Source organism: Salvelinus fontinalis, chromosome 2 (assembly GCF_029448725.1).
Source record: "Salvelinus fontinalis isolate EN_2023a chromosome 2, ASM2944872v1, whole genome shotgun sequence".
NCBI classification, from domain to species: Eukaryota; Metazoa; Chordata; class Actinopteri; order Salmoniformes; family Salmonidae; genus Salvelinus; species Salvelinus fontinalis.
Genome location: NC_074666.1, coordinates 82,485,508 through 82,512,921, shown reverse-complemented (window position 1 = coordinate 82,512,921; position 27,414 = coordinate 82,485,508). Strand labels below are relative to the sequence as shown.

Genomic DNA, 27,414 nt, shown 5'->3' with positions numbered 1-27,414 from the left:
CTCATTATTGCTCAGGGCTGTCAGTGAGAAGCTGTTCATCACTTAGTCCGTGTGGTGGCAGGTGTACGTGGGTGCAGTAGGTTTGTCATCACTCGCTGATTTTAGAGTTTGTATGCACTGCGTGTCATCACCCACTCACTGGCTGTTGTGTAGAATGTTGATGTGCTGTCACACTGAGTTAGAAGCTATTTGGTATTGGCATCATGCCCCTCTCTACAGAATTTGGTGCCTGCAACATAACGTTTGGTGCCTGCTACATAACATTTGGTGCCTGCTACATAACGTTTGGTGCCTGCTACATAACATTTGGTGCCTGCAACATAGCGTTTGGTACCTGCTACATAACATTTGGTGCCTGCAACATAACGTTTGGTGCCTGCTACATAACATTTGGTGCCTGCTACATAACATTTGGTGCCTGCTACATAACATTTGGTGCCTGCTACATAGCATTTGGTGCCTGCTTTGTAAATGTCACTTCCCACCACATGTATAATGTAAACCCACAGGCTCAGAATGGAAGCATTTGACCCTAAAAGTGGGACAGACAGTGTTGACCCAAACCGCGAACGCGTCCTTCTCCAACCGGTAATCTGTTAAAACAGATATGTTTTCTTTATTTGCTTTTAGAGTAGTGGCCAATGCTGTTTTATAATGTGTCGGCTGACCTTTTGACCAAAGAGCTCTTTTTGTTCCTAATGAGGAAACGATTCATTTGCACTTTCTCATGTTTACAACCCTTTAACATCAATGGAATGTGGTGCCAGGCAGCTTCAGTCCAATAATCAATGATATGCTTCAGCCGCGCTTCCTTGGGATGGCAGGACAACAGAATAACTTGTTGGTGTATACCAATCCATACTCAGGTACCATTTCTAGTCGTCTCACTAACTCCTGCAGAGAGCAAGGTGAGGACAAGAAGAGAGAGAAGAGAGAGAGAGAGAGAGAGAGAGAGAGAGAGAGAGAGAGAGAGAGAGAGAGAGAGAGAGAAAGAGATCGATACGACCTTGCCTGCCACTATAAGGCGTGTTGATGACTGTCAAACCACTCATTTCATTTGACTCACCCATCCCTCACCGATTTGTGTGTGCCTGTCTAAGCTAACTACCAAATAGTGCGCTGCCAAACAACTTGATTCCCCCCTTGGCGTGACTGGTCAGACGCTTCAGAAGGCGGTCAAGTGCGTTTGCAAGGCGGAGGTCCCTGGTTCAAGCCTTGGTATGAGCTGAATCAGGAGGAAGCAAGCAAGCAGGGTGACGCTTGCACCTGGTATACATCTCATTAATGGTGAGACACACCAAGAACCAGTCAGACAAGCATCACGTTGAGCCTTTACAGGAAACAGTGGTCATCGGAAGAAGATGATCACGCGATGCAAGTCACAGAGCTGTGCTTCTTTCCAGTACAGTCTATGTACAGTATATCCACTGGAGCGGCACTCTGAGTCACTCCTCGTACCGTATTCTCACCCAACATCATTAGTATAGCCAGGAAATCTGTGCTCTCAGCAATCGCTGACCTTTGCCGTGGCAACGCTAGAACAACAACAGCAACATACGTTGAGGAGTACGGAACACTCTAAAAAGGTAACATACGGTGGCTGTACTGTAGTAGCCTGCCTGAGGGGCTCTTATGGGTGCAGTTTTGATAGAGATGGAACAAATGGTGCTGGGCCCGGATGGGTCTTGTTGTTGGGTCTGTTGATAGCAGCGAGGCAGGCGAGGCCCACTGGAGCATGTGCAATTGTCTCCTGCTGTTGAACCTGTTGACGTCAGGCAGGGCCACTCCAGGGAGCAGGGAAGGATGGCTGGGGACTGAGAGAGAGAGAGAGAGAGAGAGAGAGAGAGAGAGATGCTTGTTTTGGAAAGAGACAGAAGTTCTGTGGGAGGGTCGTAGAGACTGGCTGATGACTATGTACATATTTGAGCAGGAATGCTGTGTGAGTCCTGTTCTGTGTGATCTCAATCTTTGGGTCCATCTAACTGAATGAGAATGTCCATTCAACATATTTACATCCGTAAACCAAAGGGCAATACATTGACGCATGAATCACCATATTGGCAGTAATCCACTGGGTGTCACTAATAGATGCCGTCTCTGTGGACATTCTGGAGGTTAGGATCCGATTGGCTGAGTTCTGAGTTTTGCAGAAGAGCATGTTTGTGTGTGTAAGCTTAACTTGATTTGAGGAGAAATGCCAATTTTATCGTGAAGATTTCTCAGTAGGAATGGAAATATGACGTTGGCGAGTTAGATAAGAAGCCGTGGTGTTTATGTGGTGTCTTTGAATCCTTTTGGCAGGATGTATCACTGTGCTGCTAGAATACTGCTAGAATACTGCTAGAATACTGTGAGAATACTGCTAGAATACTGCTAGAATACTGTGAGAATACTGCTAGAATACTGCTAGAATACTGTGAGATTACTGCTAGAATACTGCGAGAATACTGCTAGAATACTGCGAGAATACTGCTAGAATACTGTGAGAATACTGCTAGAATACTGTGAGAATACTGCTAGAATACTACTAGAATACTGTGAGAATACTGTGAGAATACTGCTAGAATACTGCGAGAATGCTGCTAGAATATTTGTGTCAGTGTATTTGACAGGAGCTATCTTTTGATGGCTACAGCCCAGTTACAGTGAGATATGTAGATACCTGAAGCCCTCAGACTGGTTTGGCCAATAGGGAGCTCTGTCAGTCTATGTGTGCGTCCCAAATGACACCCTATTCCCTAATATTGCACTACTTTTCACCAAGGCCCACTGGTCAAAAGTAGTGTACCAATTGGGAATAGGGTGCCATTTGGGATACACTCTATAACCATAGATCACTTAGCTTTATTACAGTTGACACCCTACCCTGTTTCCCCGTCAACCCGGCCCCTGTCCCTAGTCCCCTGTCCCCTGGACCTGTCTCAAATTGAATCCCCACCCCCATTGTTTCTCTCTGCCCCCCTCCTCCTCCTATTCCTGTCTCCATCACACCCCCGGGTCCTACTTAGATGTGCCTCTCTCTCTGATGACCTCACAATGGGACTGTGCAACTTGCCCTGCCGGTGATGTCATCCTCCCAGCAGATTCAGAGAGACAACATTATGTTATGTGCAGTGAGGGACCAAGCTCCTCTCACTGCTGTAAAGATGCTATATATTCATGCTTATCATTCACCTAGGAAGGTCCTCTGCTAATTTGTCCTCTGCTAACACTGCTCCTATCCTGTATGGTGGTTGTTTTATTCTCTAGAATCTAGTAGAGTCATTATAATCTATGCCATAGTATGGATTGTAGTCTCTGATATGGTTGATGGGTAAAATGATGAAGATGATGACAATGTTCCTGCTGATGTTTCTTCCGAGGCACATTCTAGCCTATGACCCCTGTGTCTTGTTGCCTGGGGCGATGGGGTTCTAGAGCAGTATGGTGCCTGTCACACAGTATGTTGCCTGTCAGACAGTATGATGTCTGTCACACAGTATGGTGCTTGTCATACAGTACGGTGTCTGTCAGACAGTACGGTGCCTGTCAGACAGTATGGTGTCTGTCACACAGTATGTTGCCTGTCATACAGTATGGTGTCTGTCAGACAGTACGGTGCCTGTCAGACAGTATGGTGTCTGTCAGACAGTATGGTGCCTGTCAGACAGTATGGTGTCTGTCAGACAGTACAGTGCCTGTCAGACAGTATGGTGTCTGTCATACAGTATGGTGCCTGTCAGACAGTATGGTGTCTGTCACACAGTATGTTGCCTGTCATACAGTATGGTGTCTGTCAGACAGTACGGTGCCTGTCAGACAGCATGGTGTCTGTCATACAGTATGGTGCCTCTCACACAGTACGGTGCCTGTCATACAGAATGGTGCCTGTCACACAATATGGTGCCTGTCATACAGTATGGTGCCAACCATACAGTATGGTGCCTGTCATACAGTATGGTGCCTGTCACACAGTATGGTGCCTGTCAGACAAGGAGACCCCTGTAGTTCCGAGAGAGAGGCTGAGGCTGAGGCAGGTCTGCCCAGCTCAAGGTTACAACCTTGCTGTCAGCACAAGAGGCTGGTTGAGCCTTAATTGGGGAGGACAGGCTCATAGTGATGGCTGGAAATGAATAAATGGAATGGTATCGAACTTATCAAACACATGCTTGCCATGGTTTCAATGTGTTTGATACTATTCCATTCACTCCATTCCAGCCATTATTATGTGCCGTCCTCCCCTCACCAGCCTCCTGTGAGTTGTCAGGTATACCCAGGCCTCTAACCAGGCCTCTACCCAGGGCTTTACCCAGGCCTCTACCCAGGCCTCTAATCAAAACCCTCATTATCGCCTGGTCACGACCTAAGGTACCGATACCTATTCCCTACATAGGCACTATGTGGGCCTGCGTGGAGCTGTGTGTGTGCATGTCTCTCTGTGTGTGTGCATGTCTCTCTGTGTGTGCATGTCTCTCTGTGTGTGCATGTTTCCCTGTCCTGTCCTCAGCTGTCTTTCTGCGTGCATGTCTTAGAAGCCCTTTGTTTTTCTATCTTCATATTTTTGTGTATCTTTGTGACGAATGTTTTTTTACATGTTCATTTTAGAACATGATAAGTGTGTTGAGGCACTGTGAGCCTGTCTTTCCTCTCTTCTCTCTGCCGCTCCCATTCTCTCGGCTGTCTTTGTGGTTAGATTTATTAGGCCTTCACACCCTGTCTTTACTAACCTCAGTCTCTGCACATGAGAAAATGAGACATCAACATTTGATCTCCCTATTTCTGGTCGCCGTCCACTGATTCTGCTGTTCAAAGGAGCGGTTAGAGGGAGGTGGGGAACTTTTAAAAGGATACGTACCCATCGTAGGTAATAGGCACGTATAATAGATGTAAGTGAATGTTGATGTGGTAGCTCTCATGCTGGGTTTTGTCACGAGTTATAAACTGGTTAGAGCCCTGAATGGTGATTGGCTGACAGCCATGGTCTATCAGACCGATTACCACGGGTATGAAAAAACATTTATTTTTACTGCTCTAATTACATTGGTAACCAGTTTACAATAGCAATACGGCACATTGGGGGCTAAGGGCTGTATCCATGCACTCCACGTTGCATGGTGCATAAGAACAGCCCTTAGTCGTGGTATATTGGCCGTACACCACACCCCCTCGCGCCTTATTGCTTAAGTATACTGCATCAGCAAGACTGCTGCCAACTGTGGTATTTCTAAGAATGCTCTCGTGCTGGGCTTTTCCAAGACAGTATAGGGCCTACTGCTTCGGTTAGATTGTTACCAACTGTCATTCTGGTGCGTCTCCAAGGAAGAATTGTGTTCATGTTTCCTCTTCTTGTCTTCAGCTTCGTAGTGAAAAATGTCCGCTCTTGTGGTGTGGCACTTGGGAATAGAAGTTTCTATTCTCACAGGAGATACAGAACTCGAAAGAGGCCTCCATCCTCCCTCCCTCCTCACCTCCTTATTCTCTCATCTCTCCAACCCTCTGCCGCTGTTTCAGTCTCTCTGTTCGTAATTCATGAGCTGGTTGCTGTCTCGGTAGGAGTCAAGCCTGCTGTAGTTACGTAGCATCGCAGCAGCACGGTGAGGAAGGATCTGGAGCACACTCGGATAGGAGAATACACCCTCGGTTACAACACTGCACCTGTAAAGAGCTATGATTGTACCTGCTTAAACCGTGGTTGTCCTTATGAAACATCAAATACATCAAACAGCTTATATACATCACATGTATTATGCTGTATAACCGTTACCACAAGTGGAGGCTCAGTTTCTGCCAATAGAGATGTTAAAGCGGGCCGTTGATGTGTCAGTCCTTTGCAGGAGAGAGAACAGTGCAGTGCATTGTTATCCAACCCTGTACTTTGTTTTATTTTGTTTGACATGGCCGTCTAGCATCAACGCCCTCGCAGGTGAGTGACAAACATCTCCATCAATCTCTCCATCCACTTTGTCTGCCGCCTACCTCCTTCTTCCCCCTCTCCCCCTCCAGCTCCATCTCTTGCAGTTAGTTGTGCTTCTCTCTCTCTCTCTCTCTCTCTCTCTCTCTCTCTCTCTCTCTCTCTCTCTCTCTCTCTCTCTCTCTCTCTCTCTCTCTCTCTCTCTCTCTCTCTCTCTCTCTCACACTCTCTCTCTCTCTCACACTCTCTCTCACACTCTCTCTCTCCCCTCCCTGTATCTCTCTGTCTGGCTGGTTGGCTGAGTTGATGCTGAGGATTCTGTGTTTTGCTTGAACAAGTCAAGTCCTTTGTAGCTTCACTGTTTGAAGTGCCTGCCTTCCAAATTGCCTTCGGCTTGGCATCTGTGAGTGTGAGTGCGACTGGGTGGATCTGCCTTTGTTTTCATTGTTTCTGAGTCTGTGTGTGTGTCTGTGTTTTGATGAGTCTAATAGGTGTCATTTGGATGTGTAAGATGCACTCGCATATGTGGTAATTGTTGTTTAATCAAGCCTTGAAAGCTGTTAGTTGAATTTCAATAGCATTTCATTGGTAATAAATCAGCTGTGGCTGTAGTGGTGGCATCAGTGTTAACACTGGCCTTGCTGGCAACAGTGGCCGAATATCGTCTACAGTACAGTGACACTACGCCCCCCCACAATCTAGCTATGCATTTCAAATGGCACTCTATTCCAATAGTGCACTACTTTCACCCAGGGCCCATAGGGCTGTGGTCAAAAGTAGTGGACTATATAAGGAATAGGGTGCCATTTGGGAACCAGTAGTCAGGGAGGGTGTATACTGGGTGGCTGTCTGTGATGTGAAGGCAGGATAAAAGATGGCGTGCATAAAGAGGAGTGAAGATGGGGATTGAAGGCCTGGTGTAAGATTGCACTCTGTCCATCACACTGCCTTACCGTACCTTATTGTACCGTATGCCTGGGTTACACCAGGAGGAGAGGGGGAAGAGAGAGGGCTGGGGGAACTGGGAGAAATATGCTGATGCTGTTTTGGAATCAGTACTTTTTTTGTATGAGGGATAGGGTTCTACCAAGAGCCGTTTTGATATGAAAAACCCCTTTTGGAAGACAAGGGTTCTCTGATCATTCTTTGGAAAGCAAGAAGGGTTCTACATGTCCCAGCATGCTCTATTGCAGGGTGATTTTCAGAATTGTTTGTTTTGATGTCTGTGTGTTTGCATGTACATTGATTGATTGATACATTTTATGCTACACCAAGATAAAGAGCATACATTTTTCTAAACTAATCCAATCGGACTTGTTGCACCCATTACTGAGGTTTTTTTTTTTTTTTTTTTTTACAGTTTAGGTGATTGAGGTAGTCTCAGTTTTCAATCTTTTCTACCATTCTGAATAGAGATTGTAGGTGATTTAAAACTCCACTTGTTGGATATCCTAACTCTGGCTGGATTTCAATAGGAATTAAACATCACTTTGCAAGCCAGCATAATGTTACTTGCAGGCCTGATGTAGCCTGTAAACCAGGAGTTTTCTAACACCACTGTGTTAGGGCAGGGGTTCCCAAACTTTTTCACTTAGGACCCCCTTCCAGCGTTGTGGAACATCCCGCGCCCTCCATGCACGTGCACGACGTCTATTTCTATGGGCACAAGCACATTTCGCAGGTTTAAAGCAAATTTTCTTGAAATTCTATACATTGTTACTTGCAGGCCTGTGAATTCATGTGATATTTGAGTAACTGAAACACTGTAACAAAATCTATGTGCTAAAATACCTAGCTAAAAAACATGAACTGACCTGGGCTAGTTGATCTGGGCATTTCAGACAAGTTATAAATAGCTCTCTAAGGTATGCAATGACTGACATGACAAGAAGAAAACTGATGATGAATTACCCAATTTCAAAATTGCGCCTTGTGCATTCTACTATTACGACTTTCAAGAGTTATAGGGGGGCGCGCCCCACAGTTTGGGAACCACTGGGTTAGGGTATAACTACAGTAGGCCCTCAAAGAAAGGCCTCATGATATATGTAATGTACAGTATTGTCATAAATCATTTCATTTGAAAGGCTGGTGAAACCCTTCATAGAGGGTTCTAGTAAGAACCCTCCCAAGATAAAAGGGTTCTCGGTAAAACCCTTCATAGAGGGTTCTAGGAATAACCTTTAGATGATCAAATGGTTATTGGTAGATCCCTTCATAGAAGGTTCTAGGTAGAACCATATACAGGGCGTTCTATAAAGAACCCTACCGGAAGGGTTCTAGGGAGAACTAGATGGTCGTTCTTCTCTAAGAGGGTACTGTACTCAGAATTGCAGATTGTGGATCTAAGAATTAAGCACAATATAACATCTGTTTTGGGAGAATGTTCCAGTTTCAGTATGTGTAGTATTTGGTATATTTTGAGGGCTCTATTTCGTTTTTATAAGCATTTTGCTTCGTCCAGGAAATGCCGTAATTCTCCCTGCCAAGAGACCAGGGAGCTTTATGGGCATTCATTGTTAGTTTGACAGTGAAGGAATGGCTGTTTAAAGGGGTAGATCGTCATGATTCTCCCACAGCTGACAGCAGACTTGAGTGTAATGGATGTGGTTGTGTTGTTGGTGTTAGTTGACAGACGAAGCAGAAAGGACAGATTCACACACACACACACACACACACACACACACACACACACACACACACACACACACACACACACACACACACACACACACACACACACACACACACACGCACACACACACACACACACACACGCACACACACACACACGCACACACACACACACAAATCTTCCTTCGCCATAGAACTGTTAAGGCTCTAAGGATGGATGCAGAATTGAAACACTGTATGGTTGAAAGAGATGGGGCAAAGGGAGTGTCTACTAAGTCCATCTGTACCTCTGGCTGGCTGACTTACTGCAAATTGAGAGATTACGTGACTAAACTCAACAAAAAGAAGAAGGAACTTCATTATGACGCCAAGATCAATGATATAAAGAATGATGGGAAAAACTTTAGAGTACTTTAAATGAAATTATGGGCAGACAGACAAATTCAACTCCATATTTCATCGAATCAGATGGCTTATTCATCACAAAACCATTTGGTGTTGCCAATTATTTTAATGATTACTTCATTGGCAAAGTGGGCAAACTTAGGCAGGAAATGCCCACGACAAACAGTGAGCAATTATATTTATGTATAAAAAAAAGGAATAATGAAAGAAAAGCAGTGAAAAGCAGTTTGAATTTTGTAAAGTTAGTGTGGGAGAGTTGGAAAAATGACTGTTATCGATCAATACTGACAAACCTCCTGGCATTGACAACTTAGATGGAAAGCTACTGAGGATGGTAGCTGACTCTATAGACACTCCTATCTGTCATATTTTTCATCTGAGCCTAGAGGAAAGTCTTTGTCCTCAGGCCTGGAGGGAAGCCAAAGTAATTCCGCTACCCAAGAGTGGTAAAGCAGCTGTCACGTTCGTCGTAATGTGGAAGAGAGGAGGACCAAGGCGCAGCGTGATTTGAATACATTCTTCTAATTTTAATGAAACGAAGAACACTAAACGAACTATACAAAAACAACAAAACGAACGTGAAGCTATATATCAAAAGTGCAGACACAGGCAACTAACATATAGACAATAACCAACAACCCACGATACAAAACAGGCTACCTAAATATGGTTCCCAATCAGAGACAACGCAAAACACCTGTCTCTGATTGAGAACCATATCAGGCCAAACACATAGAAATAGACAAACCAGACATACAACATAGAATGCCCACTCAGATCACACCCTGACCAAACAAAACATAAAACATACAAAGCAAACTATGGTCAGGGAGTGACAGTAGCCCCCCCCTCAAGGTGCGGACTCCAGCCTCAAACCTAAACCTATAGGGGAGGGTCTGGGTGGGCATCTGTCCGCGCTGGCGGCTCCGGCGCGGGACGTGGACCCCACTCCACCATAGTCATAACCCGCTTTGGTGGCGCCTCTGGAGCGGGGACCCTTGCAGCGGGTCCCGGACTGAAGACCATCCTAGAGGGCGCCACTGGACGGAGGGGCAGCTCCAGCCTGAGGGGCAGCTCCGGCCTGAGGTGCAGCTCCGGACTGAGGGGTAACTCAGGACTGAGGGGTAGCTCAGGAATGAGGGGTAGCTCAGGACTGAGGGGCAGCTCCGGACTGAGGGGTAACTCAGGACTGAGGGGTAGCTCAGGAATGAGGGGTAGCTCAGGACTGAGGGGCAGCTCCGGACTGACAGGCAGCTCCGGACTGAAAGGCGGCTCTGGCAGCTCCTGACTGGCGGGCGGCTCTGGTGGTTCCCGACTGGTGGGCGGCTCTGGCGGCTCCTGACTGGCGGGCGGCTCTGGCGGCTTCTGACTGGCGGGCGGCTCAGGCGGCGCTGGACAGACGGGCAGCTCAGGAAGCGCTGGACAGACGGGCAGCTCAGGTGGCGCTGGACAGACGGGCAGCTCAGGCGGCGCTGGACAGACGGGCAGCTCAGGCGGCGCTGGACAGACGGGCAGCTCAGGCATGCCGAGGCGCACTGTAGGCCTGGTGCGTGGTGCCGGAACTGGTGGTACTGGGCTGGGGACACGCACCTCAAGGCGAGTGCAGGGAGAAGGAACAGGGCATACTGGACTGCCGAGGCGCACTATAAGCCTGGTGCGTGGTGCCGGCACTGGTGGTACTGGGCTGGGGACACGCACCTCCGGGCGAGTGCGGGGAGGAGAAACAGGGCGTACAGGGCTCTGGAGACGCACAGGAAGCCTGGGGCGTGGTGTAGGCACTGGTGATACTGGGCTGGTGCGAGGGGCTGTCACAGGCGGACTGGTGCGTGGAGAAGGCACCGGATAAACTGGAGCGTGGAGGCGCACTACAGGTCTCAACACCGAGCCTGCCCAACCCTACCTGGCTGAATGCTCCCCGTAGCCAGGCCAGTGCGGCGAGGTGGAATAGCCCGCACTGGGCTGTGCTGGCGAACCGGGGACACCATGCATAGGGCTGGTGCCATGTCCCCAGCCCAAGGAGACGCACTGGTGACCAGATGCGTAGAGCCGGTTTCATGGCACCTGGCTCGATGCCCAATCTAGCCCGGCCGATACGAGGTGCTGTTATGTACCGCACCGGGCTATGCCTGCGCACCTGGGACACCGTGCGCATCTCTGCATAACACAGTGCCTGCCCGGTCGCTCTCTCTCCACGGTAAGCACGGGGAGTTGGCTCAGGTCTCCTACCTGGCTTAGCCACACTCCCCGTGTTCCCGCCCTCCCAAGGAACTTTTGGGGCTGCCTCTCTGGCTTCCAGCCGCGCTTACGTGCAGCCTCCTCATACCGCCGCCTCTCCGCTTTCGCTGCCTCCAGCTCAGCTTTTGGGCAGCGATATTCACCAGCCTGTGCCCAGGGTCCCTTACCGTCCAGAATCTCCTCCCAAGTCCATTTCTCCACAAAGCGCTGTTCCTCCATTTCACGCTGCTTGGTCCATTGATGGTGGGTTATTCTGTCACGTTCGTCGTAATGTGGAAGAGAGGAGGACCAATGCGCAGCGTAATTTGAATACATTCTTCTAATTTTAATGAAACGAAGAACACTAAACAAACTATACAAAAACAACAAAACGAACGTGAAGCTATATATCAAAAGTGCAGACACAGGCAACTAACATATAGACAATAACCCACAACCCACAATACAAAACAGGATACCTAAATATGGTTCCCAATCAGAGACAACGCAAAACACCTGTCTCTGATTGAGAACTATATCAGGCCAAACACATAGAAATAGACAAACCAGACATACAACATAGAATGCTCACTCAGATCACACCCTGACCAAACAAAACATAAAACATACAAAGCAAACTATGGTCAGGGCGTGGCAGCAGCCTTTACTGGTTCTAACAGCAGACCTATACGCTTGCTGCCAGCTCTTAGCAAACTGTTGGAAAAAATTGTGTTTGACCAAATACAATGCTATTTCTCTATAAACAAATTAACAACAGACTTTGAGCATGCTTATAGAGAAGGGCACTCAACATGTACTGCACTGACACAAATGACTGATTATTGGTTGAAGAAATTGATAATAAGAAGATCGTGGGAGCTGTACTGTTAGATTTCAGTGCAGCCTTTGATATTATTGACCATAACCTGTTGTTGAAAAAACTTAAGTGCTATGGCTTTTCAACCTCTGCCATGTCGTGGATTCAGAGCCATCTATCTAATAGAACTCAAAGGGTTTTCTTTAATGGAAGCGTCTCTAATGTCAAACATGTAAAGTGTGGTGTATCGCAGGGCAGCTCTCTAAGCCCTATACTATTTTCTATTTTTACCAATGACCTGCCACTGGGATTAAACAAAGCATGTGTGTCCATGTATACTGATGATTCAACCATATACGCATCAGCAACCACAGCTAATGAAGTCACCGAAACCCATAACAAAGAGTTGCAGTCTGTTTTGGAATGGGTGGCCAGTAATAAACTGGTCCTGAACGTCTCTAAAACTAAGAACATTGCGTTTGGTACAAATGTGCTAGACCTCAGCTGAATCTGGTAATGAATGGTGTGGCTGTTGAACAAATTGAGGAGACTAAATTACTTGGCATTACCTTAGATTGTAAACCTTCATGGTCAAAACATATAGATTCAATGGTTGCAAAGATGGGGATAGGTCTAGCCGTTCTAAAGAGATGCTCTGCTTTTTTGACACCACACTCCAAAAAGCAAGTTCTGCAGGCTCTAGTTTTGTCTAATCTTGATTATTGTCCAGTGGTCCAGTGCTGCAAGGACAGACCTAGTTAAGCTGCAGCTGGCCCAGAACAGAGCAGCACATTTTGCTCTTAATTGTAATCAGAGGGCTGAAATAAATACTATGCATGCCAGTCTCTCTTGGCTAAGAGTTGAGGAGAGACTGACTGCATCACTTCTTCTTTTTATAAGAAACATTAATATGTTGAAAATCCCAAATTGTTTGCATAGTCAACTTACACACAGCTCTGACACACACACTTATCCCACCAGACATGCCACCAGGGGTCTTTTCACAGTCCCCAAATCCAGAACAAATTCAAGAAAACGTACAGTATTATATAGAGCCCTTATTGCATGGAACTTCCTTCCATCTCATATTGCTCAAATAAACAGCAAACCTGGTTTCAAAAAACAGATAAAGCAACACCTCACGGCACAACGCCTCTCCCCTATTTGACCTAGATAGTTTGTGTGTATGCATTGATATGTAGGCTACGTGTGCCTTTTTAAAAATGTATGTAGTTCTGTCCTTGAGCTGTTCTTGTCTAATGATGTTCTGTATTATGTCGTTCTGTATAATGTTTCATGTTTTGTGTGGACCCCAGGAAGTGTAGCTGCTGCTTTTGCAACAGCTAATGGGGATCCTAATAAAATGCCAAAATACCCTGTTGCCCACAGCACGGTGGACACGGTGCTGGCAGTCAATATGATGAATGGTGCCCGCATTGAGAGTGTATCACGCTACTTTACATCTCTATCTTGTTAACACACACACACACACACACACACACACACACACACACACACACACACACACACACACACACACACACACACACACACACACACACACACACACACACACACACACACACACACACACACACACACACACACACGCACACCTGTCTATAGAGGATGTACTGGCACCATTAAGAGTCTACCGCTCTCCAGATCCCAGCACATCTGTTCCAGACACACACACACACACACACACACACACACACACGCACACGCACACGCACGCGCACGCGCACGCACACGCACGCGCACGCACACACACACACACACACACACACACACACACACACACACACACACACACACACACACACACACACTGAGATACACACATCATTAGAGTATGCAGTACTTTTAGGATCACCTAAAACTGCCTGCAAAGCCCTTAAAGAGTTTTCACCCAGTGACATCCTCTTCAGGAAAACACAGTGTGTATGAGATCAAGAGAACTAAAGGGAGTATGTGACTTATTTTCATCCATTTTCTCTGCTTCTCTCTGCCAGACCTCACCCTTTTGCTGACCCATGAAAGAAGCCATGCCGGTCCTCTCAGCAGGCACAGGTAAGATTAAATACACCACACATGCTGCAACCTTTGTGCATCAAAATCGAAATCCCAGGCTTAGTTGGCCAGGGTAGTGGGTTTGATTCCCAGGACCACTCCTATGTAAAATGTATGCATGCATGACTGAAAATCTTTTTGGATTAAAGCGTCTGCTAAATGGTATCTATCATTATATATTACATTACTCCGTCGGATCTGAGGATGTAAACAAAGACGGATCCCAGTTCCTTCACCCTCCCTCCTCTCCACAGGCCTGCACGAGACTCTGGCCCTGCTGACGTCCCAGCTGCGTCCTGATGCCAACCACAAGGAGGACATGGTCTTCCTCAAAGATGTCTTCAGTGAGAAGAGCCTGGGCTACCTCATGAAGGTACACATAAGACTGGGTGGCAGAGGCAAAACGTTGGTTTTAGAAGTCTGGGGGACATAACTATATATATATATATATATATATGTATATATATATAAATAGTACCAGTCAAAAGTTTGAACACACCTACTCATTCAAGAGTTTTTCTTTATTTGAACTGTTTTCTTGTAGAATAATATTGAGGACATCATAACTATGAAATAACACATATGGAATCATGTAGTAACCAAAAAAGTGTTAAACAAATCAAAATATATTTTACATTTGAGATTCTTCAAGGTAGCTACCATTTGCCTTGATGACAGCTTTGCACACTCTTGGTATTCTCTCAACCAGCTTCATGGGTAATGCTTTTCCAACAGTCTTGAAGGAGTTCCCACAAATGCTGAGCACTTGTTGGCTGCTTTTCCTTCACTCTGTGGTTGAACTCATCCAAAACCATCTCAATTGGGTTGAGTTTGGGTGATTGTGGAGGCCAGGTCATCTGATGCAGCACTCCATCACTCTCCCTATTGGTCAAATAGCCCTTACACAGCCAGGAGGTGTGTTTAGGGTGATTGTCATGTTGGATAAATAAATAGTCCCACTAAGCACAAACCAGATGTGATGGCGTATCACTGCAGAATGCTGTGGTAGCCATGCTGGTTAAATGTACCTTGAATTCTAAATAAATCACTGACAGTGTCATCAACAAAGCACCCCCACACCATCACACCTCCTCCTCCATGCTTCACGGTGGGACCCACACATGCGGAGATCATCTGTTCACCTACTCTACGTCTCACTAAGGCACGACAGTTGGAACCAAAAATCTCAAATTTGGACTCATCAGACCAATGGACAGATTTCCACCGGTCTAATGTCTATTGCTCGTGTTTCTTGGCCCAAGCAAGTCTCTTCTTCTTATTGGTGTCCTTTAGTAGTAGTTTCTTTGCAACAATTCGACCATGAAGGCCTGATTCATGCAGTCTCCTCTGAACTGTTGATGTTGAGATGTGTCTGTTACTTGAACTTATTCTCTGCAGCAGAGGTAACTCTGGGTCTTCCTTTCCTGTGACGGTCCTCATGAGAGCCAGATTCATCTTGATGGTTTTTGCGACTGCATTGACTGACCTTCATGTCTTAAAGTAATGATGGACTGTCGTTTCCCTTTGAATATTTGAGCTGTTCTTGCCATAATATGGACTTGGTCTTTTACCAAATAGGGCTATCGTCTGTCACAACACAACTGATTGGCTCAAACACATTAAGAAGGAAAGAAATGTTAATTGAAATGCATTCCAGGTGACTACCTCATGAAACTGGTTGAGAGAATGCCAAGAGTGTGTAAAGCTGTCATCAAGGCAAAGGGTGGCTACTTTGAAGGATCTCAAATTTAAAATATGTTTTGATTTGTTTAACACTTTTTTGGTCAGTACAGGATTCCATATGTGTTATTTCATAGTTTTGATGTCTTCACTATTATTCTACAATGTAGAAAATAGACAAAGTAAAGAAAAACCCTTGAATGAGTAGGTGTGTCCAAACCTTTGACTGGTACAGTATATATATACAGTATTTATTTTATCCAGTTGGATAAACACTCGAAACAGCCTACCCGACCGCTCGGAGGCATCCGCATGGTCCTAAAGCACACCGATGCCTCTTTTTGTATCACATTCCAATTATTAAACTAGAGGGACAAAAAGGCAAATTCAGAATTTTGGGGAGGCATGTCCTCCCCCATCCCCAGTGAAAGTTGGGCCCCTGCTGGGTGGCAATGTTGCCAATGTTAATGGAATTTACGGTACACTTATGTTGTTAAATTTGTGTATGTGTGCGTGTGTGTGTGTTTGACCTGCCTGACCTCTCCGGTGATTGGCTACATGTTGCAGATCCATGAGAAGCTGAGGCAGTACGAGCGCCAGAGTCCTACACCTGTCCTTCACAGCGCCGCCTCTTTGGCTGAGGATGTAAGTTCAACAAAGCACACGCACACAGACACACACACAAACAAGGAACACACACACACCACACACACTGCCGAAGTGTGAAGCGCCCGTCCAATAGAATCAGTCCCAGTGTGTTTGCTGAGACAGAGGAGCGGCAGATGCAGGTAGTAAAGGTATGGAGATTTATAGAGTTACAGTACGGTAATGTGTTGTGGTCTGAAAGTGCTGATTCATCTCAACACTAATGAAACTCTCTCCACATCCTGCCTCTCCTCTCTCTCCTCGCGCCAGTTAAGTGGGAAAGTGCTGAGCCATAAGTCCTGGCTGCTTATTCTCCTGTGTGTGTATTTGTGTGTGCAAGCACACACTGTATATTTGCTGCTTTAGGCAACAGCCATACAACTCTACAGTATATATCTATATTTGTTGATTCTATTCTAGACTATTACTGCTAATAGTCTGCTACACTTTCAGTATATATCGGCTATATTTTTCAGTTATATCCCAAGCCCACACTGTTGGACACACAGGTTTATTCCAGGTCAGAGGTCATGGTCTGACTGACAGCTCTGTTGTGATTGGCAGGTGGCAGAGGAGCTGCAGAGTGGACCAATGAGTGTTGAGGAGAAGGAACTCCTACAGCTGTTGATGTCCCCCCATCTCAAGGTAAACAAAACACCCATAGACACATAGAGACCTGGTTATGGAAGGTGGGGTGGCTATTCATGCATCCATATGTATTGGATAGCTCGATCTATGTCAATCTCTATGTACACTGAGTATTCAAAGGTGTTCCTAATATTTGGTATACTCAGAATCAATGGTGGAAAAAGTACCCAATTGTCATACTTGAGTAGAAGTAAAGATACCTTAATAGAAAATGACTCAAGTAAAAGTGAAAGTCACCCAGTAAAATACTACTTGTAAAAGTCTAAAAGTATTTGTTTTTAAATATACTTAAGTATCAAAAGTAGTAGTAGAAATCATTTCAAATTCCTTATATTAAGCAAAGCAGAAGGCCAAATTTTCTAGTGTTTTAAAAGTTACAGATAGCCAGGGGACACGATCCAAATCAGACATAACTTACAAACGAAGCATGTGTTTAGTGGGTCCCCTAGATCAGAGGCAGTAGGGATGACCAGGGAGGTTCTCTTGATAAGTGTGTGAACGTTGACCTGTCCTGCTAAGCATTCAAACTGTGAAGAGTACTTTTGGATGTCAGGGAAAATGTATGGAGTAAAAAGTACATAATTTTCTTTATGAATGTATTAATTAAAAGACAGATACCCCCCAAAAACTACTTAAGTAGTACTTTAAAGTATTTTTACTTAAGTACTTTACACCACTGCCCAGAATGCAGTTCTGCAATTCTAACATTAATCCTTCTCTCTCTGCTGTCTCTCATCAGGCAGTTTTGTCCGTTCATGACACGGTTGCTCAGAAGAACTTTGACCCCGTGTTGCCACCGCTGCCTGACGACTTCGAGGACGAGCTGGAGGAGGAGTCAGTGAAGATCGTCAGACTGGTCAAGAACAAGGAGCCACTGGTGAGCCATTGTAACAGAGAGGATGACAGGGGGATGGGGAAAGGGCAATGTTGGGGAAAGAGATAAAATGGTCGAGGATGAGAGGACGAGGGGACGAGGAGATATATATGGAAGTGGGAAGTGGGACTGGTGCTGTGTTGACTGATTGATTGATCGTAAAGAAACAAATAAAATAAGAGAAAAGAGATGGGAAGAATGAGGATACAATCCTGGGAGGAGGAAACAATCATCTCTCTGTTCCCAGGGGGCCACCATCAGACGGGATGAGACCACAGGGTCTGTGATCGTGGCCCGCATCATGAGGGGCGGAGCTGCAGACCGGAGTGGTGAGTGATTCTGTCCCTCTCTGTGTCTGGTCTTAACCCATACTGTCTGATACGTCTTGATTCATCATCCCCTTCCTCGGGAACTTGCACAGACAAGACAGGGAGTTTTCGTTGTTCTGTCAAATGAGATCTATGGACTGCTCAGATAATATTACCAGCAAGGCTAACCGAGACGATGTAACTTAGACAAATAATCAGAAGTCTGAACATATATGGCCTTCTGTGCAGCGGTATACTGTAGCCTAAAGTATGTCAGTGGCTATACATTTTATTGGTAACATCCTGTATCCAGCTACAGCTGGGAGAATCCTCCACTAATGATTCTGAGATGTTGCTGAGATTAATGCAGCAGCTTAGCGAGAGCGAGACGTTGGTAGGCAGACAGACAGACGAGGATCTCTGTGGTTATCAGGCTGTTTGAAGCTGTGTTCTGTCTTTCCCCTGAGAGCCAATCACATATCACACATTACACACTCTCTCCAACGAGCTGACCGCTGCTGTTACCATGGAAATACCATCTACACATTGGGAGGGAGACGTGCGTGTCTTTATTATGTTTGGTGTGTGTTTAGTGTGTGTGTGTGGGAGGGGGGGGGTCATTAGAAAAAGGGGCATTACTGTCTGTTTGTTTCTCTGTACTGTACAGTACACTGTGTGCTTGTCTGTTTCTTCATATCATCCCTCTCTCCCTCTCTCCCTCTCTCCCTCTGTGCCCTCCCTCCCTCTCTCCCCTTCTCCCTCTCTGCCCTCCCTCCCTCTCTCCCTTTCTGTCCTCTCTTCCTCTCTCCCACTCCGCCCTCTCTCCCTCTCTCCCTTTCTGTCCTCTCTTCCTCTCTCCCTCTCCGCCCTCTCTCCCTCTCTACCTTTCTGTCCTCTCTTCCTCTCTTCCTCTCTCCCTCTCTGCCCTCTCTCCCTCTCTACCTTTCTGTCCTCTCTTCCTCTCTCCCTTTCAGTCCTCTCTCCCTCTCTCCCTTTCAGTCCTCTCGTCCTCTCTTCCTCTCTGCCCTCTCTCCCTCTCTCCCTTTCTGTCCTCTCTTCCTCTCTCCCTCTCTGAGCAGTGATGAGATTAATTGATCCTATCGCTCATCCCTCTTTGTCAGGTTTCAATGATGTGACTGCAGTAGATCATGACTGAGGAGAGTGATACCACCACTCCCAAGCCCTATTGTCCATATCTCATCCCAGTTAATAGCGGTATGATAGATATAGTACACCTGCTACTGATACAGTGCTGTGCAAGATCTCCTCGATACACGATATGGGGTGCAACCCAAACGGCACCCTAATCCCTATACAGTCCACTACTTTTGACCAGATTATATAGGCCTTGGTCAAAAGGAGTGCACTATATAGGGAATAGGAACCCAGGTATAGATCTCTACTCCAGCTCGGCTGTTGTCTCCCCTCACCACCTCCTCCCCCCCATCCAGGACTGGTCCATGTAGGAGACGAGCTACGGGAGGTCAACGGCATCTCCATCATTCACAAGAGACCTGATGAGATCAGTCAGCTTCTGGTGAGACTAGAGTAGAATACTTTATGTCTTCCTGTTATTTTAGACCACCAGGACCAACAGCACTGTTTTCCTTTGATTTCTGTTGGCAATACATGCAGTATCAACTCTGCTGAGAAGATACAGGAGTTGAAATTGTGTTTGAATTGTATTTCTGTGAAGCTAACATCCTGCTCCTCTCTGTGTGTTGCCCTTCAGTCCCAGTCTCAGGGCTCCATCACCCTGAAGATAATCCCAGCCATTAAGGAGGAGGACCATCTGAAGGAGAGCAAGGTGAGGAACACAACACAACTGGGCACACTCAGTACAGACAAACACAGACACAGCTGCTCTGGAATGGAGGAAGGGTTTGAATACTGAACAGCCATGGTTCAAGCTCACACATACAGCAGTAGAGTCAATGGCAGACGAATTGAAACAGTTTGTGCCAACAAGCACTGAGATGTGTAGGTGTAATTTGAGACGTGTTTCAGATACACTACATGACCAAAGGTATGTGGACACCTGCTCGTCGAACATCTCATTTCAAAATCATGGGCATTAATATGGAGTTGGTCCCCCCTTTGCTGCTATAACAGCCTCCACACTTCTGGGAAGGATTTCCACTAGATGTTGGAACGTTGCTGCGGGGACAAGAGGTTGGGCACTGATTTTGGGCGATTGGGCCTGGCTTGCAGTCAGAGTTCTAATTCATTCTAAAGGTGTTTGATGAGGTTGAGGTTAGGTCTCTGTGCAGGCCAGTCAAGTTCTTCCACACCAATCTCGACAAATCATTTCTGTATGGACCTTGCTTTTTGCACAGGGAATTGTCATGCTTAAACAGGAAAGGGCCTTCCCCAAACTGTTGCCACAAAGTTGGAAGTACAGAATTGTCTAGAATGTCATTGTATGCTGTAGCGTTAAGATTTCCCTACACTGGAACTATGGGGCCTAGTCCGAACCAAGAAAAACAGCCCCTCACCATTATTCCTCCTCCACCAAACTTTACAGTTGGCACTATGCATTGGGATAGGTAGTGTTCACCTGGCATCCACCAAACCCAGATTTGTCCAAAGGACTGCCAGATGGTGAAGTGTGATTCATCACTCCATAGAACTCGTTTCCACTGCTCCAGAGTCCAATGGCGGCGAGCTTTACACCACTCTAGCCGATGCTTGGCATTGCACATGGTAATCTTAAGCCTTTGTGTGGCTGCTCCGCCATGGAAACCCATTTCATGAAGCTCCAGACGAATAGTTTTGTGCTGACGTTGCTTCCAGAGGCTGTTTTGAACTCGGTAGTGACTGTTGCAACTGAGGACAGACCATTTTTACACGCTACGTGTTTCAGCACTCGGCGGTCCCGTTCTGTGAGCTTGTGTGGTTTAGCACTTCGTGGCTGAGCCGTTTGTTGCTCCAAGACGTTTCCACTTCACAACAACAGCACTTACAGTTGACCGGGACAGCTCTAGCACGGCAGGAATTTGACAAACTGACTTGTTGGAAAGGTGGCATCCTATGACGGTGCCACATTGAAAGTCACAGAGCTGTTCAGTAAGGCCATTCTACTGCCAATGTTTGTCTATGGAGATTGCATGGCTGTGAGCTTGATGTTATACATCTATCAGTACGGGGTGTGGCTAAAATAGTGAAATCCACTCATTTGAAGGGGTATCCACATACTTTAGTATATATAGTGTATGTTGTGTGCACATGTTGTTCATGCACACACACAGAAACATGCACAGATAGACTGTGATTCTGAAACCTATTTGCAAAAGCATCACTTTCCCTCTGTGTGTGTGTGTGCGTGTGTGTGTGTGCGTGTGCGTGTGTGTGTGTGTGTGCGTGTGCGTGTGCGTGTGCGTGTGCGTGTGTGTGTGTGTGTGGTCTCTCAGGTCTACATGAGGGCCCTGTTTGACTACATCCCTGCTGATGACAAGGCCACGCCCTGTCAGGAGGCGGGACTTCCCTTCAAGCGAGGTGACATCCTGCAGGTGGTAACCCAGGACGACCCCACCTGGTGGCAGGCCAAACGGGTGGGCGACAGCAACCTCCGTGCTGGACTCATTCCCTCCAAACTCTTCCAGGAGAGGTGAGCCTATAGGCAGAGAGGTCCATGGACAGGTGCTAGCTCATAGCTCAGAGAAGAGTCTAAATACAATATGAAAATGATCCGTTCAAGCCTAGCGGTTGTACTGTACTGTGTCATATTATGACTCTTATGCATGTACTGTAGGACTCTTATATTAGGTGCAGTGTGTGGACTGAATTGCTTTCACAACAGCGCCGATATCGCCATAGAGCTGTCTCTATCTGTTCCATATTCATGTGCTCCACTTTCAGGGGTCAAATGTGTTCTTAAATCAAGTATCAGAGCCGCTTGGATCTTAACACATGGATCTAAATGTAGGCTTGAATGGGAACGCTCCATTATGTCTGTGTCATAATCCTTCAATAGGGTGAATATGTAAACGTGTTGGGGGTGCTCTGCATTGGGGGTATAAACACAGCCAAGCCCCAACCCACTGCCCACTCTGTGTTCTTCTTAGCTAAGCAGGGGGGAGCGATACCAGCGGCTGCAGCCTGATTGCGGACACACACACTCAAACACGCACACCGTGTTGGATTAATCATGGTGGCTGAAACACAGAGAGGGAACCTCAGCCAAGCCATGGGTTTAATTCATCTCTCATGCTAGCTTTACTCCTTTCACTGATAACACATACGAGGCAGGGGTCAGTATGTGTTCTATCTCTCTGTCTCTCTCATGTTCTAATCTTCTCTTTCAATCTCTTTGCCACCCTCCTCCACTGCCTCTCTTCCTTCCATCTCTGTTTACCTGTCTGACACTGTCATGGTCCCTCTCTTTCTCCCCCCTCCTCTCTCTCTCTCTTATTTCTTCTCCCTTTCTTTCCTCCTCTGTACATTTTCTTAGACGGCTGGCTTACCGGATAAAAATGGGCACACTTCCGAATCCTAAATCCCCTAAAAATCCGACCTGTAAGTTTCCACAAAAAGGTGCTATCTAGAACCTGAAAGGGTTCTTCGGCTGTCCCCATAGGAGAACCCTTTGAAGAACCCTTTATGGTTGCAAGAAAAACAATTTCTACAGAGGGTTCTACATGGAACCCAAAAGAGTTCTACCTGGAACCAAAAAGAGTTCTCCTATGGGGACAGACGAAGAACTCTTTTGGAACACTTTTTTCGAAGAGTGTGCAGATATACAGAAACATGTTCGCTGTTGTAACCAATATCAAACGGAAGCTGAAGGATATCTTTTGAAGTATAACTTATTTGTCAGTGATGGTTCATGTTATTTTTCACAAGATGTAGATTTAACCACCAGATGCGTTTATGTTGACATTTAGTTACCTTTTTTGCCCGGTAATTGGCGTCCCCGGGTGTATTAGTATTGACTGCGTATTCTCTGCTGTCATGAGAGAGAGAGAGAGAGAGAGAGAGAGAGAGAGAGAGGGACAAATATTTAAAAAGTAAGAGACGGCTTTGGGAGGGGGGAGAAGAGAGGGAGGGATCACAAAGATATGAATTAATCTTTCATGTCTGGTCCATCTGGCCGGTCAGCACAAACTGTATCTCTATAGTGAGAGACAGACAACAGACTAGAACCAATTAACAAGATGAGTGTGTAACAATGTCCATTTTGTCCACTCTGGCTCTCTCCTGCTCTGTGTTGTGTGGTAATAGTATTGGGTATGTCTGAATAGAAGTGGCCAGGTGAGTGTTTAATGCGAGCGGTGGCGCTTCGTGGTCCATAATCCACAGGCGATCCGATTAGGTCTGAGCCCCAGGGAGACAACAAGAGCTTAGCAATATGTCAGCTAGCTGGGTTATACCATGGAGGCCCATGTCTCTTCTCTCTCTCTCTCTCTCTCTCTACCTCTCTCCCCCTCTCTCTCTTTTCTCTCTCTCTCTCTCTCTCTCTCTCTCTCTCTCTCTCTCTCTCTCTCTCTCTCTCTCTCTCTCTACCTTTCTACCCCTCTCTCTCTCTCTCTCTCTCTCTCTCGCTCTCTTTCTCTCTCTCTCTCTCTCTCTTTCCCTCTCTCTTTGATTAATTCCCATGCCCCTAGTGAAGCTCCTGAGGTTGCCTTTTTAATGTGGGTCAGGGGCTCGACCCCTCCATGACGTCATAGAACAGAGACTGAGACTGAGACAGTTTGTGCGTTTTAAAATCTATAATTCCCATCTCTCTCTCTCTCTCGCTCGTTTTTCTCTCATTCTCCAACGACTCGCCTGCTAGAAAAAAAGTATATTTTAGAGTTTGTGAATATCAGACAAAGAATTGAGAGAGGAGATAACACCAATACCCCATCCCATTGCCCGTTGGGGTTTTTTGTGTAACTGTTTGTCAAAGATTTCTCATCATCCTCCTTTCCCTCACTGCTTACCTCAGATGACCAGGGATGTGACAAAGGTGGGTATACTGGTTCAGAGATGCCTGCAATCCTCTCTCTCTGTCTCTCTCTCTCTTTCAGTCTCTCTCCCTCACTCACACATAACCATGATCAGGGAATGAGGGCAGTGTGCCAGTAGTTTCATTGCCACTGTCAGTGATTAGACAGGACAATACTCCACATGGACATACTAGTAACCATCCACAATTATGCATAATCAGATACATGGACATGTGGTGACAGTTTATTACTCTTATATTTCTCATGACTTCCATTTGACTCTTTGCGTTCCGTGTTTTGAAACTCCTTGGTATGACTATGAGAGGACGGTTACTGTCTGCTGGCAGGCTCCTACTAGAAGGTATATTAGTAGAGGCATCAAAGCTCTCAGCCGTCTCTCTTTCTTTTGGTGTGTGTGTGTGTGTGTGTGTGTGTGTGTGTGTGTGTGTGTGTGTGTGTGTGTGTGTGTGTGTGTGTGTGTGTGTGTGTGTGTGTGTGTGTGTGTGTGTGTGTGTGTGTGTGTGTGTGTGTGTGTGTGTGTGTGTGTGTGTGTGTGTGTGTGTGTGTGTGTGTGTGCACTGCGGGGGTGGATGAGACCCCATGGGTCCTGTACTGCTCTGCTTCCAGCTGAAATCCTCCCCCACTGTAGGCAGCCTACGAGACCAGAATAGAGATTCACCGCGGTTGCAGTGTGTGTGTGTGTGTGTTCGTGCGTGCGTGCGTGCGTTCTAATAACGGACTGGACACACTACAAAAAAATCTAACTTTCCAAGATTTCTTTTTTCAATCACTTAAAGATAGCAATGACCCATCCTCTCCATCATCATCAGCTTCTACTCTTTTGTTCTCTCTTTCGTTCTACTCTGTAACTCATCTTGTTCTGTCCACTGCAGTTTGCTATCCTCTTCGTCTCCTCTACTGTGTCTTGGCTACCTGTTCTTCTCCTTGCAGAGGATTTCTCTTCCTCCCTCTGCCTTTTCTGCCGTCGTCTCTTGTACTTGCGCCGTTTTTCTGTGTCACCTATTTTCTAATCAGTATCTCCGAGTTGTGAATCTGCCATTGTCAGCACTTTTGTTGCATATCCAGAGTTTCAGAGACATCAGACATTGAAACTATTTTTTTTGCTGAGTTAAATATTGAATTCAGCAGTTATAGAGTTGTGATTTGCACATGTTTTTGTATGCTAGCTACCATAGCTTTGTGAACTGTCCATTTCACAAAGCCATGTGTGTGGGCCAGGGAGACCGGGTTCCCTTTTCCAGTCGACTGCCTCCAGAAGTACTCGGTGTGTCTGTGTGGTGTCTGTCAAACCTCCCACATCATGGCTGCCACAGTGGCTGCGGGCTCCGGCTGAGGGCCTGTCCTGCTGAAACCTCCCTGTCCTGACCTGCTGGCTTAGGGACCTACCCTGCGCCCACCCCTCTGCCCACCTGCCTGACCCTGCCTGTCCTGCTTCGGAGCCCGCAGCCCCCCCACCTCTGTACCCCCCCTCCCCACCCCTCTGATCCTTCCTTCAGGTTACTTACCCTCCGCTCACCCCTGCCCCCCTCTTCTCCCTGCTTGCCTCCCTACAGAGGACTGTGATTGTGAGGGCAATTTCAATGGACAGTACATAGGTGAGAGCCTGCACGTCTTCCTCCTTCTGCCGCCTTTACCTCTTTTGCTGTCTGATCTGTCTGTGTCCGCCAGGACCTTGCTGTGTGCTGCTGGCTAACTGAAATGCCGCTTTGGGTTGGGGAATGTACCGATGTCCTGAGGGTCGGACTGGCTGGAGTGTCCGTGTGGGAAGTGATGGAGAAGGGAGGAGAGAGGTGAAGAGAAAGGCGGCGGGGGGAGACACTGCTGAGAGGAGACGGAACTGATCCCAGTTCATTTGATAGGGAAGACTAGTATTGAAGGAGAGAGTGTGCGCTCCAGCACCAGTCTTTCCAGCTTAATATGAAAGAGGGAGGGCGAAAGAGGGGAGTTTAGTCTCTCACTCCTTCAGGTGTCGATAACAAATCGCTCTCGTTACCTAATTAGTGTAATGAGAAAAGTGCTTAAGGGGGTGTGATAGAGAGCAGGTACCAGACTTGAAACAGTTTTATCTCCAGTAGATATTGACACATGCTATGCGTCTCTGTCAGAGTATTAACACGTCTTAGGATCAGTATCAGTTCCCCAGACACCAGAGTAGCAAATCATTTCAGGGCATTCAAAAATGTTACTACTTGCTAATGAGTGTTATCAATTGGATTTAACCCTCAAGCTACCGACCGTGGTAAATACAGTTTGCATCCAGACTGAAATTGCATTGGCACGACAAAATAACGCTTTCCCCGGAATCCTCAGCCCCCTGCTGCCCTCCCACTGGCCTCCCCTCCTTCCACTGTCCTTCCCTTGCCTCCTTCACCCTTACATGACCTTGAGGCCTCACCCCATACCCCAGAAACTGTTGGAATGAAAAGCAGAGCACACGGAGGGATCTGAACACGGCTGACAGTCAAACACTGCCCTCCCATGGCAATAAGACCAACTGCATTATTCTACGTGATTGCTTACCTTCGTAATGACACAGAATACTGACATCAACCAATCAGGTTACTCCTTATATATGGAGATTAGACTCAGCACCCTTGCCCTGCCCCAAACTAAGCCGTGTTTGGATCCTCCTGAGACTCCCCTCTTGCCTCTGCCTCTGCTGCTATGGCTGGTGCACCCCTCCTACCCTCACCCCCCACGAGGGTCCTGCTGCGTTGGACGCATTGCACACTCAACCAACCAGACACGTTTTGCTGCTTGTTTCACCCTGTGTGGAGACTGAGGCGCGAGGCTGGGTTGTGTGATGCTCTAATGCCAGTTATAGTCTCTCCTAAGTGTAAAGCAGTGGCGCCCTCCTGTGGCCAGGTGTTTTCCTGGGAATTTTATTCAGGTACTGTTACCGGCTTGTTCCCTCAGGTATTCCCACTGTCCGCGGGCAGGGGGGGATGGGCACCCATGGGCCTGGAGACACTGTGTGTGCGTGTCTGCGTGTGCGTGCGCCCGTGCGTGTGTGTGCGTGCGTGTCACTAACACTGCACTGCGGTCTCCAGAGTCAGGCTGCCCTATCCCTCCTGGTCCACTCATGTAGCCCTCTGTCAAGCAGCATGTCTCCGTTGTACTGTATACTCGTACATGTGTTACAAACCAGCCCATTGTCCTTCCAATTCTATCAAGGCCAATTGATCTTTTATCCTTCCTGTAGTATTACTAGTTGTCCGTCGAGTGAAGCCAGGTCTCCCATAAGAAGAGAAAGGAGAGGCATGAGCTTGATATTGATA

General features: G+C 46.7%; 1 protein-coding gene across 4 annotated transcripts in view; it reads left to right on the top strand.

Annotated features, from left to right (window-relative positions):
- The window catches only part of LOC129829000 (MAGUK p55 subfamily member 3-like), a 34,144-nt gene that overhangs the window by 1,801 nt on the left and 4,929 nt on the right, over positions 1-27,414 (top strand). Inside the window, exons 2-14 of one of the 4 annotated variants that reach the window (XM_055890389.1) lie at positions 13,976-14,033; positions 14,288-14,406; positions 16,281-16,358; positions 16,923-17,003; positions 17,746-17,883; positions 18,128-18,209; positions 19,640-19,725; positions 19,921-19,995; positions 21,599-21,795; positions 22,639-22,703; positions 24,115-24,135; positions 25,690-25,731; positions 26,961-27,026. In XM_055890389.1, the coding sequence (XP_055746364.1) occupies positions 13,997-14,033; positions 14,288-14,406; positions 16,281-16,358; positions 16,923-17,003; positions 17,746-17,883; positions 18,128-18,209; positions 19,640-19,725; positions 19,921-19,995; positions 21,599-21,795; positions 22,639-22,703; positions 24,115-24,135; positions 25,690-25,731; positions 26,961-27,026 (1,087 nt within the window). In that variant the 5' untranslated portion in view covers positions 13,976-13,996. The remainder of the gene's footprint in view (positions 1-13,975; positions 14,034-14,287; positions 14,407-16,280; positions 16,359-16,922; positions 17,004-17,745; positions 17,884-18,127; positions 18,210-19,639; positions 19,726-19,920; positions 19,996-21,598; positions 21,796-22,638; positions 22,704-24,114; positions 24,136-25,689; positions 25,732-26,960; positions 27,027-27,414) is intronic. The other 3 variants (XM_055890399.1, XM_055890410.1, XM_055890418.1) reach the window with 3 other exon arrangements.